This window comes from Haemaphysalis longicornis, unplaced genomic scaffold (genome assembly GCF_048455015.1).
Source record: "Haemaphysalis longicornis isolate Haplotype H1 unplaced genomic scaffold, Haemaphysalis longicornis Haplotype H1 scaffold_8, whole genome shotgun sequence".
NCBI classification, from domain to species: Eukaryota; Metazoa; Arthropoda; class Arachnida; order Ixodida; family Ixodidae; genus Haemaphysalis; species Haemaphysalis longicornis.
Genome location: NW_027526445.1, coordinates 145,223,508 through 145,236,629, shown reverse-complemented (window position 1 = coordinate 145,236,629; position 13,122 = coordinate 145,223,508). Strand labels below are relative to the sequence as shown.

Below are 13,122 nucleotides of genomic sequence, written 5' to 3'. Positions count from 1 at the left end.
CGCGTGAAACAACGCCCCAACGCAGGGAAACGGGAACGGCTCAGCGACGATTATTTAAAAGATCCGACACATAATTGGGAGCGCGGGGATTCTGGGTGCAAAACGTAGGAGTAAAAGCGTAAAGACATTCCTTCGCTCAGTCGCGGAGTACCCGCTTCGGCTGGTTCGACAAGGTCAGTTTCTGCAAACGTTGCCACGACACAAAAACACCAACAACAACAGAGCAAGAAGCGAAAGGAAATCGGCCAGAGTTGCTTATTGCTGCATCCAGAAGTGGATGGCTATCAAACAAGACGCAATTTTCGCTGAGCAGACGACCAAAGGAAAGACAACGCCCACAATCTTTACACGCATGCGCGCGCACTACACCGACTCGCTTTTCAGGAAATGCAAGACGCTTCTCGCGCAGAACAGAACCGCGAAAAGAGATTGGGGAAGGGCGTGCGAAAACAGCAAGGCGATAGCCAGGAAGAAACCAAGAGGAAAAACAAGAAAAAAAGAAAGGTGCATCGTCTGCGCGAAGGCTCGTTGTAGCAGACGACGGCAGCCCGGAGGCCGGAGGCGGCCGCGTCATCGTTGCCATGGCAACAGAAGATGGCGGCGGACGTCGGGAAAAAAGGAAAGAAAAAAGACGCTTGTTGCCACAAAAGCGTCGGTGCGCAAACGGCAAGTTTTTATTTTTACGTTTTTTTTTTCTCGCCTCAAGCAGCAGCCGAAGCACACGCACTCTCACTGCTGTCTCTTCTCCCTACAAAGCCGCGCTCCGTTGCTTTTTAACTCGCCGTGCAGGACAATTTCGGACGCGCCACGCGACGCGGCCTCTCCAGTCACGACGACGGGTCTCGCTCCGGGCACCTCGCGGAGTTGTTAGCGTGCTCAACGACGCCGATTGGAGGCAGGCCAAATCGAGACGAGGTTGAGCATTACGATGCGGAGCGAACGATACCCTTCTGCACACATTACACAAACACGCCAGGCACCACCAATCCCTACATCCTGTGAATTCATTTCTACGCACAGTGGAATAAAACACGTGGTTCTAATGGGAAGCTCGATGTCAACTTAGTTAACGTACGATAATTACTGAAGGAACTGCTTTGCAGATGTGTGCAAGCAATGGATCATTGTACTCCACAGGGTTGCATTTGGTCAACTATGGGCCAAACTTTTACGGTAAGGTAAACGGCTAATTAAAAGTTGAAATAAGGAGGCAGGAGTGCGAAGCAAACGTGCACGCACAAACCCGGCGTCGCGAAGCAAGAGCCTTCCGGAATAATCGCGTCTAAATTGCTCGCTCTATCTCTCTCGCCCCCTGAAGGCACGGTCGTCACCGCGATTATCGCCAGGTCACATGGAGACGCCATAGCGATGGATCATTGCGCAATGAACGAGGCACCAACGCGTCTCAACCACGCAGGCGTTCTCTGACGACGCCCGAAAAAAAAGAAGCGTGATCTCTTGCGCGATCCTTCCGAGCTCGCAATAAAAGTGCGACTCAGTTCGGTCGCACCAGGCGAAACAGCTGTAACGATACTCCAGTCAACTTGGCCTACGCGTGGTTTTAACACGCGGCAAGCTTTTAAAAACTTCGTTACGGCGTTGCGATTTCGTTTTTACTTTACATCTCCCGGAAGTTTTTTCAGAACCTCCGCGGCTTACTAACGTTTTCGCTGCGCTGGGGAGGAAATGTTTATACTTGTATCGAGCGACACTGGCAAGTTCACTCGCGGGTCGCAAAACGTATACTCGCGCAGAAAACGCTGCTTTATAGTGATCGCTCGAGAAGGGCCATGACTTACGTTCCAACAAGACAATACGGGCACTTCGGCGTTTTCTATCAACTTGACCTTCGGCGATCGCTTGCCGCCGGTTCATAAACACGGACGTAGCTACGCTCCACAACTGGGACGGTCGTGCAGGCGGACATCTCCGAACAGGCCACGGACGAAATTTCAGCTACGCCTCAGCACATCAGCAGCAGCGAATCCATTTCGCGAGCAAATGCACCCTACTGGGGTTCGTCAAGCGGAGAAATCTCGTTTGCTGAGGGGATCAACATTTAAGCCTCGACCCACATGGGAGACGTCGGGGGTTGGAAGTTCGCGTCGCCGCATGCTTCCAGTGACATCGATCTGAATTGCAGACGGGTCGCAAGATGTAGACGCGCGTGAGAGACGAATGCTGAACACTTACGGCAAAACGGATCGACGAAAGCGGCGAAACATTCCTAAAGTTGTTCCACCTCGTGTGCTGCTCTGTTGGCTTGTATCCTTGTGTACGTAGCAGCGTTGGCTCTTCCCTCGAGCGCCGCTCCCCGCCTGTCCCCGGCTTCGCGTTGAAAAACAACCATTTTTTATAAATTCAACAAACTTACTTCACTTAAGATTGCTTAAAATTAAGATGTAGCCATAAAAACGTTGCAACTAAATACTAGATTAGCAAAATCTTTGCAGTTTTCTTTTTTGCAGCGACACGGGGGGGTAGTGCTCAGTTTACTGTAACAGCTGAACGAAGCGTGTGACGTAGCTTCCGCAAGAACATGTTCAACTTCCGGTAACCTGAGATCGCGAAATGTGGCTTGCGGAGAAGCCTGTGCACAAACTCACAAAAATAAAATTAATTTGCTCCAAAACGCTAATATTTTGCGGAACTGGGTTTCAGAAACACGCCGTCGTTCCAATCGGGTTTAATATGAAATTCCTTAAGCAAAAGTTTCTCAGGTGTCTTTAAAACTTTTTTTTTGTTTTTTTTGAAATCAAGACATGCGCTTGGAGGTATGCCGCGCAGTTTATTGAACCGAAACTCTCGTCAATACATGGCACTCGAAGAACAAAAAAAAAAGAACAGAGAAGACAAGAACTTGGGATAACAGTAACAGCTCCTCTGATGGATGAGATCCTGATGCTACTCTTGAAGGGGAAAATATTCTGGAAGAAGCTTTTCGTACACTCTGACGTCCACAGCCAGGAAAAGGCAGAATATGATCCTGTCGACCTGGGAAGAGAGCGAAGAGACAATACAAATCAAAATTGAAGTGCACATTATCAACAGGTAAAGGCTATGAAAAAACCACGCTAAATGATGTGTCAAGTCTTCCATCCACAGCACGAGATGCCTCCACTGTAGCGGAAAGCCTACATTTCACTGCAAATTAAAAAAAAAGAAGGTGGGGGTACTGTTTGTATGTGTACTTCCTAGTGTCACTAAATTGTGACACTAGTACTTCCTATCTAGAAAACTCAGCAGCCTTAGCTTAATGCAAGAAAAAAGAAACCAGCCGTGCAGCTGCGAAGCTGCAAAAGGATTCTACTATGCATTGTTGACCAAAGTGCAAAAACTATGTGAATTACTTAAAACGCAGTGAAGAAGAATAAGAAATAGTGAAACCGATAGGTTGTGTTTTCGCACGATGTTTTTTGTGTGACGTAGTACTTCATAATGAATGCTATCTTGTTGTCGTCAGCACCTGTCCTCATGTATCACGTCCTTTGCGTGGAAAATTTTCCTGCATATAACAGTGGTTGAACGCATGGTGCAACAAACCTAACACACACAAAAAAAACAAAAAAAAACAGCATAGCTGGTGTGTTTGACAACCATCTTGTACAGAATTGAACATAGAAGCAGGTAAGGCAATGCAAGTCAGGCACTAATAACTTGTGGTTTTAAAAGCCTGTAGTAAAGTGAGCCACACTGATACGGTTAGTAGAACTGTACATTGATTTGCCACTGCAGCGTATTGGCTCAACTTAACTTTTTAGCTCAATTCAGAAGCTGTCATCTTTTATTCATTTATGGAGCCACAAAAACAAAGTACACCATCGCTTTAGTCAAAATAACTAGCCTTTGGTTACTTGGCTCAACTCAATCACGGCACCGAAAGCCAATTTTTAATACCAAGAACAGATCATCATCATCATATCATCATCATCATCCTATCTATGCCCACTGCAGGGCAAAGACCTTTTCCATTAATCTCCAATTACCCCGGTCCTGTAATAACTGCGACCAATTTACCCCGCAAACTTCTTGATCTCATCTGCCCATCTAACTTCGTGCCGCCCCCCACCACGCTTGCCTTCTCTGAGGGATCCACTATGTGACCCTTAACGACCAACGGTTATCTTGCCTTCGCACTACATGCCCTGCCGACGACCATTTCTTCTTAATTTATACCAATAATCCTTGACACGCGTTTGTTCCCTGACCCACTCCGCTCTCTTCTTGTCCCTTAATGTTACACTCCATTGCCCACTCAGTTGTCCTCAATTTAAGAGGAACCGTCTAAGTGAGCCTCCAAGTTCCTGCCCCGTAGGTGAGTACCGGTAAGATGCAGCTGTCCTACACTCTCTTCTTCAGGGACAAGAACAGATACGAAATAATAAACGACGTTCAAATTCTGTTCTACACAAAATCACCAGGAGCGCAATCAGGCGAATCCTAAAAAGAGATACGCTAACCGCACGTAAGCCTTCAAGCGGTACAATAAAACAAAACTACAGGCCCCTCTACAACCGCCCAGTCATGTTCCTTGGCGGTGGTTTTTGTCAGCTGCTGCCAATCGCGCAAACAAGTCCCTGAAATGTAATAAGGACTCGGTGGGAATGTGAGTGGCGAATTTCACCACTGCTTCATCCATGACACTGGTCTTAAAAAACTAATTTTCTAGTAAAATATGTGAAACATGTCAGTCTTGCTGCTTTTCCCCCCATCGATTTCAAATATGCCACAATTTTTTCAGTTGATCAATTAGTTCTGGAGATAATTAGAGGTAATTAGCCATTTTTGGTCAAATAGTAGACAAAATAGTGTTGGTCATGAAACTGTAATCTTTATATTCTCCAATACTACGAACCCTGGTGAATGCAACAATCGAAGCAGTTTCTCGATGCATCGCTTGGAACTAATTTTACAGCCCACTAAACTTCGGTGGCGCCAGCGGCAAGGAACCATTTTGAGTGGCCATTTCAAACACCGAAAGTTTAGTGAGCAGTAAAATTAGTCCCAAGCGATGCATCGAAAAACTGCTTCGATTGTTGCATTCACCAGGGTTCGTAGTATTGGAGAATATAAACATAACAGTTTTATGATCAACACTGTTTTGTCTACTGTTTGACCAAAAATGACTAATTACCTCTAGTTATCTCCAGAACTAATTGATCAACTGAAAAAATAGTGGCATATTTTAAATCAGTGGGGGGAAAGGCTGCAAGACTGACAAGTCTCAGAGTTTACTTGAAAATTAAAAGAAGTTAGACTAGTGTCCCCCCCTAATATCTAGAATGTTCATTTGAAGTTCACACTGAAATCTGTATCATTGCTAATGGGTCAATGCAGTCTTTCAAATCAACCAAACTTCTATCTTGTCTTCATGGGCCCTTTAAGGTGTTATTGTCCAGAGCTGCCCCTACTGTTCAGGGACTTCTAGACTTGTTCATTCAAAGTTCAGGGGCCTCCCACGACAACAAAAGCAATGGTATAGCAATCAATTTTCCTCAATCATTACACACACTTTCTTGATCCTGGTCCACTTGAGCCACAGCTCGTTGAAAAAGAAAATGAGGCAAAGTAGCATCTGCACTAATGCATCACTTGATGACAGGTCGGCAAACAACAAGCACTAACCTCCGACCACACCGCAAATCACTTTTCTCAGGATCAGCCCAACCTAACAGATGATGTTCACTAACGCAAGCTTGCCTCCACACTTGCAGCATGTCAAAGACCTGGCCCAAGCCCTGCATCGTACCCAATCTCACCTCAACCTCAAGCAGATAACTGGGTTATTCTTGCTATCATACTGCTCAGAAGCTCTTGCTGACGATGTGATACACTTAAACACAAGTGAGACAGACATGCAATCTGTTTTTGAGTTCACCACAAAGTTGTCAGAACCTCTGAAAATCCCTTGCACAAAATTTCGGGCCTGAGATTCAAGCATCACTCAAGTGTTTCATTGATTAAACACCAGTGTGGAGTTCAGAGAAAGCTCTCGCAAGTCAGAACAAAAGAGGTATCAGTTCTAATGAAATTGCAAACGACTGCATGCTGATCGGGAATTCACTCCTACAAGCGCAATATGCAACCAAAAAGATTCCACCAACATTTCACTACCAGAGACAATGCAATTGGGAGTGATAACCGTAATAAGGACAAACCAATCGTTACGATGTAAAGAACTCTTCTTGTACACATTTTTTGCATGGCCGCCAACAAGGACTTCTTCGGATAGGACTTCAGCAGTTCACAGTTGTCTTGGGGTTGTTGGTCGTTGCGAGATTCAATTCTTGGTGCATAAAGTTCAGGGATCAGCCATTCTACTGCTTGGACATCCCTGATGATTTCCAAATGCAAAGCAGAACAAGCTCAAAAAACGTTTTGCAGACATCTAATCCAAGGCTAGGCATCTTTTGTTTACCCTCTGTTCAAAGGATGCTCGAGGGGCCGTGCAATGCAGTTTTCGGGCCACCTGCCCCAACGACGTCAGATCATTGTACAATTTTACTGCCATTTGCCACTGACAAACTGCCGTGATTGCCTTCTCAACATTCTCAGGATTCACCGCAAGACTCAGAAAACAGATTGAGATAAGATTGAGACAGTCCCAGGCGGAGATTAAGAGCTTCAGGCTCGCATAAGAAACAAACTACACCATGTTATCTGTACTATACAACACACACGCACACATAAAAAAACTTGAAAAGTGGAAAGGAGGGAGATTGCTTCAACGCCACTTGTTGCAGAGCGGCAGAGAAGAGCAGAGCCCAACTTTCTTTTCTGTCTGCATTTTTACCCCCACAAGAGGGTCATTGTCCAGTCACCTTATGGGCATTGTCGTCCGTCTCGAGCCACTCGCGTGCCGTGGAAAGCGCCACGTGCGCCGCTTTCTCGTTCGGGTACCCTGAAACGAGAATGAAAGAGAACGTGATCCATGAAATGCACTCTTGGCGACTTCCAAGCCACTGCTTCAATTGGGCTCCACACTAATACGCAGTACAGGAAAACCTTCCGCTCCAACCGCCTGCCGTCATGGGTGTTCCCATAGCAGCTAGCAACGTCTCACCCTTACTTGGCTTGGCTAGCCACTTGGCTTTTTTTCAACCTTGAAGCCACAATGAACCAAAAAGGTAACACTTTTTTCATGTTCCTCTTACATGAAGCTCTTGAAAAACCCCTGACAAATAATTCTTTCGGAGCTCCAATTTTTAAAATAACTAAACAACTTTAAATAATCTTTTAGAATACTACTTTTGTCTTTTTGCGGCCATGGATAACTTTTCGGCCTGTTCACGAGCCATGCCGGGGACAAGTGAACGTTTCTCCCCAATACACGACGCCACGCTCGATGAAGTGTGACTCGCCTAGACGCTAACGCCAGATTTCCTACACATTAGTAGGCAACTCTATGCCTAGGCATGCACGGCGACGAGAGAACCATCTGATTTCCAGCACTGCCATCACTAAGTTTGCCAGGATGCCTAATCAGCGTGCCTTGCGAAAGCTGGCAACTTAAACGGGCCATGCAGACAAAACACAAGTTTGGTTCATTCGAAAGATCGCCTCATTGGAACCATGCTGACACCACTGTTAACGCACGCATCGCTCAAATAAGCTACATAATTAGGAAAAAAGGGAATGGCTATGTGACCCACTAGCTCATTTCCTGCTACAGAACCTAGGATGTCATACCGGACAGCTCTGCGACTGGCGGAGGCCGGCAAAAGCATACGCAAATTAGGCAGAGCTTATAGGCTTGCTGACCGAGCTATTTAAGCTTAAATTTACGGCCAATGCTTTTTAAAGCAGTAAGACTGGTAGGATAAACAATGGAAGTTACGAAAGTGCACGTAAACATAGAAATACCGATGCGCACTGTTGCTGATACTGCGTGCACTATGCTTGTTTACGCTGCACAGGACTGCGGGGCCTTGGGGTTGTCTCAGACAACACTGGCCAATTAAAGTAAGCGACAGTGTCTTACGTGACCATATTTGCCGAGCAAATGCCATGTTTCACGAAACTATTATTTTCTACCTCAACAAAAACAAGCCAGGTACAAATATGGCCAAAAACAAAGTGAAGGCAGAAAACGGCCCGGCGCAGCATGGTGGCGCCATCTAGGTTCACTAACGGTAAACAAGGCTCCACAGCAGCTTAAAAACCTTTTCTTGTGATGTCATTGCAGACGTCATGAAAACACACCATTTGGCGGGAGAATCAAAATGTTCACTTAAATTCGTTAACCTCTCAGTGAATAAAGCATCGTCTGTTTCCGCGTAACTGCTGGGGGCACTATAAAATACGAAATCTTTCGAATAAAACAAACTGGCAGTTTGTCTGCGTGGCCCCTTTAAAAGCACATATTCAAGTTTGCTCGCGTTTTCTGCGTACTATTTTTCATTACCACCAGAAGCCAGGCAGTCAGGTAAACCCTCAAGTAGGCTAAATATGTCAGTGATTGGATCGGAGAAGACACAAGGCTTCTCCCAACTTCATTCTATGCAGCTAATTTATTTGCAAGGAAATGCTGCTGCTAGTTCAGTTACAAGCTCATTATAACGAACACTGATATAGCGCATTATCGGCTATAGCGAACTAAATACGAACTTTGGTTGGTCACTCTTCATTTCAATGACAATTATTCTTTTATAACGAAACTGAAATCGCGAGAGCCACGCGCAATGCCAGATATAACGAAGAAATATGTGATTAGTAGGCTGAGAAGCTACCTGGAAAACACTCCCAGCCCCCAAAACTGTGGAAGTAGAAAAGCCCCTTTCGTTCGTGGACACTGTGGAAAACTTCGTCCTACTCAGTGCTGTGAATAGCCACCAGATGAAGATCACATTCTTCCTCAAAACAATAAGAACGCAGGCATGCTTTGTTAAATGAACTTTGTTCTGTTTTAATTTCGCATTTCATATTCTGGTTCATTGAGCTTGAAATGCCACAAGGAGAAATGTAAGGGTTACCTTGTCTCTAACAGGTTCGAATCTTAAAATATTTCGTTCTTGTATCAAGAATTTTTGCGGGTTCCAGATTGCCGATTGGTTTGAGCCGATTTTTAACTCTACTGTTACAACGAATATCAGATATAACGAACTAAATTACTGCCCCAATACTACTTTGTTATAATGAGGCTCGACTGTACTACATGCGGATTTTGTAACTGGGGCACGCATTACAGAAAAGAAGGCAAAAATAAAGAAAGCAAAGAAAGTCAAGCGGGTGGATCGAACGTTGCACAAACAACAAAAGCGCGCTAGCAAATAAAGCTTAATGGAACAAACTCCGGCCCCAAAATGAACAGACAAATGAAGGGACAGCAAAGAAGAAGTCAAAGCAAATTTGGAATTCGCAATCGGTGAATCAAAGAACACAGGAGTTGGTCAGCTGGTGTTAAATGTCAGCAAAGCCCTCTCAAGAGATGCGCAATAGGATCGCCAACATTCACCTATCAAACTAGAATGATCTAATAGCTGAGAAGCGAACACAGAGGACATGTATGCAGCGATGTAAAAGTAAAAACATAGTTTTCACTCAGACACTCTTCAGTCACAAAAAGAAAAAAAAATTCAGTCTGCCATTCGCTGAAGGACTCTCCCTGCGAATCACAATGTAGTTTCTTTTCACTCATACATTGTTTGCTTGTGGCACTAGTGTACACACAAAACAACATATCATGCTTTCCATGACGACAAACAGAAGCTTTGTTGCTTGTTAGGTTGTCGCACTACAATAGTACCTCGACAAGGTAGGTAGTGACAGTCCATGTAAGGGAGTTTTTCCCTCTCTTTGATTTCTTCCCCCCAAAAATTTTAGAATCAATTCAGACAAAAAAAAAATACTTGTTTTGCAGTGAATTCTCATGTCAAGTAGCTCTGACATTCCCTTCAAAAAAAAAAAGCTTTTAGTTACCCTCAGAATGGTGTCAATTAAGCTCTCTTTTGTAGTTTTTACAGCTAACATGACCAGTGTAACTTACAACTTGCTATTTTTATCTTAAATTAACTGTGAATTCGTTCTTTCTTTTGTTATTATTTTTTCTTACTACAAAATAGATTCACCCTTGACATTCTTCATGAATCTGGTTACCACGTACAGACTCAATGGCGTGACGACACCACAGGAGTAATCTATTTACTTTCTTTTGCCTGTGTTTAAAGGCGGTATTCGGTCTAACATTTTTGTGAATTTCCTGCCCAGGAACTGATTGCGTCCAATGTCATCTTTTATAACACACAAAGATACTCATTTTCTTGATGGCCCCCATCCAACTGCAAAATGCCTTGAATACCGTCAGTCCTCCTAGATGGTGCCACCATACCATCAGGGCCGCTGTATACACTTGCTTTGTTTTTGACTGTATTTGAGCCTGTCTTGTTTTTGTTAAGATAGAAAAAGTAAACGTTTCGTGAAACATGCGGTATCTTTGACAAACAGGGTCACGTAAGACACCGTCGCTTACGCCAATCAGCGAGTGTCGTGTAAGACAACTCCAAAGCAGCGTACTCCTGTGCAGCTAAAACAAGCATACTGCACCCAGTACCAACAGCACTGCGCATAGGTACTTCTATGCTTACGTGTATTTACATAAATTTCATTGTTTACTCCACCATTCTTACTGCTGCAAAATGAATATGCATTACATTTAAGCGCAAACAACTCGTTCAGCAAGCCTATAAGCCCTGCCTAATTTGCGTTTGCTTTTGCTGGCCTCAGCCAATTGCACAGCTGGGCATACGAGATCACAGGTTCTGTCGCAGGAAATGAGCTGGTGGGTCGCATGGCCATTCCCTTTTTTCCTAATTATGTAGCTTATTGGAGCGAAGGGTGCATTAAAAGTGGTGTCCATATGATTTGAACGAGGCAATCTCTCGAATCAACCAAACCTGCATTTGGTCTGCATTGCCACTTTAACTAGCTAAATGAAACTCAGAAGAACTAAATAACTAGAGCTTTATTCTGGCAGGCAAACGTAGAGATATCTGTTCCCTTTCCATATAGAAGCCCACTTAATGACAACAGGCGGGGATTTGACAATATTTACAACTCCTCTGTAAACTACCTACGTATAATTAAAACGACTAGAAGATAGTCAACGTAATGTTGGAGTCGTCTTAGCAGCCAATCGTCATTTAATGTTTGCAGAATACTTTCGGTAAAGTTATAGCCGTTTCCTGTAACTGTACTCCCTCTGTATGTACTGACAGCTGACAGTACTAATTCAGAAACGTTTACAACATTTAACTCATAATGACAAAGAAGTGAAACTGGGTGTCCTGAGGGCCAATTTCAGTATGATTTTTTTCCAAGACACCTTCTCCAAGATTTTTTTCCGAGATCTTTTCCAAGACCTTTTTAAAGGCTTTTTTTCACAAGACCTACATTAAAAATTGAGAACTATAGAGCATTCGCAAAAAACTAGGGGCCAAAAATTTTTTAAAAGTGAAAGCTTTTTGAAAGTGAGAACTTTTCACATCGAAAGCTTTCCTAGTAGGACCGATGGTGTCCTGTCAAAAAAACTAACGCATTTCCCCAAAGACCAGTTGGTCAACCAAAAAGCTCTGATAAGATCTCTAGAGACACAGCGCATACCGTATTTTCCGGTGTATAAGTTGCAGTCTTTTTCTGAAAATTTCGTTGGTGCGTCTTATCTCTTATCTACCGGTGCGACTTGTGTATGACATTAATTTGGTACGCGGCGGCTGCACGTGGTCCGTGCTCAAAAAGGTGCCTGTGCGCTGCGTGATGTCAGCGCACGTTCAGAGACACAACTCCTATGGTCTAAATGAATGAATTATTTGTTAGCAAGTCGGAGGAAAGAGGCTTCCATGGTTCTGCCTAAACGCCGTCTGTAGTATCTATGTGTAGCAATAAACCATTTTTGAGAAGTTCTGTCTAGACTTTGGTTGGTATATGCACATGTCTAGCACTGCTTACCGGGGGATGCGTTCAGAGGCGGCGGACGCCGCAACCATGTACTACTTCCGCTGAACTTTCTAACGAACTGATCCTCTACGGGTTTACCTGATTAACAATTGCGTTTTGTACATACTTATACACCATTGAAACTTGTATACATTTTTTTTTTCTTAAAAACTGCCGTTTTGAGGGGGGGTGCGACTTATACAAGAGTGCGACTTATAGACCGGAAAATGCGGTACATTAAACCGGGCTTCCATTGTGTCAAAACGGTTACTTGTAAATCGCGAAAAAGTAAGTAACGGTTCTAGATAAGACAGTACATGTACCTATCATGAAGAAGGAGTACAATAGTACCCCTTCATTTCATAAATCACATATCAGTATACATGCAGGTCGTTCAAAGATTTGTTAACTAAGTCCACGAAAAAGTGGCGCATGGGTTCGGTCTTTGTTTGCGATTAGGGTCTTCAAGGTTCAGCGATCGATTAGATGCCCTTTCATCGAATGTTGGACGCATCGATTTAGTCAAGGTTTTGACGCACTTTTGACACAGTTTCGATCTAACCAAGCTTTCGCGCTTCTCCCTCAACCTTGTTTAGGAGGGGATGGTAAAGTTTTTGATGTCAACGCAGTGCATTGATGGACAGACATGGACCACTGCCAGATGGTAGCCACATACAACTTTGCTGCAGCAAAATTGTGCCTCTGCTGCTGAACAGCCCTTTATTCTTGCTTACATCTTGTCAAGTACTCTCCGCTACTTCTTAACTTCAAAAGTGTGTTTCCCTCAATTGTCTGCGTCACTTTAAGTTTCCCTATAGCATCTAGTCAGTGTACCGTTTCGAGTTTGATAGCACCATCATATCTGCTTTTGCAACCAATCGATAACAAGCTGGCTTACGCTAGGCTTTTTTACTTGACAATGTTCTGTCCTTATCAATTACTACATTTTGTCCAGCTTGGAGGTGCACTCTGACAAATTAAACGCTTTCATTTTAAACGTCTCCTGCAAGTTGACGCATTAAATGAGCAATGATTAAATGTTAAAACGCTACTTACAAGCCATTGCAAATGGGGGGGCTGAATTTTCAACGTCGTTTACGAGGACGACAGCAAATTGGGTGCCTTAATTTAATGAATTTTAGGACCAGGCATAAAACTTAAAACCAATTTGTGGTAGGAATCGCAGTGAAG

General features: G+C 44.0%; 2 protein-coding genes across 2 annotated transcripts in view; both read right to left on the bottom strand.

The window, feature by feature from the left end:
- Positions 1–2,340, bottom strand: part of LOC144148974 (forkhead box protein N3-like) — a 62,028-nt gene extending 59,688 nt beyond the window's left edge. The window contains exon 1 of the mRNA XM_077680495.1: positions 2,194–2,340. The gene's annotated coding sequence lies outside the window, so the exon portion shown is untranslated. The remainder of the gene's footprint in view (positions 1–2,193) is intronic.
- A 428-nt stretch (positions 2,341–2,768) lies between these two features.
- Positions 2,769–13,122, bottom strand: part of LOC144148975 (macro domain-containing protein PG1779-like) — a 64,970-nt gene continuing 54,616 nt past the window's right edge. Inside the window, exons 8-9 of the mRNA XM_077680496.1 lie at positions 6,822–6,901; positions 2,769–2,994 (exon numbers count right to left, since the gene is read on the bottom strand). Of these exons, the coding sequence (XP_077536622.1) occupies positions 2,905–2,994; positions 6,822–6,901 (170 nt within the window). The 3' untranslated portion in view covers positions 2,769–2,904. The remainder of the gene's footprint in view (positions 2,995–6,821; positions 6,902–13,122) is intronic.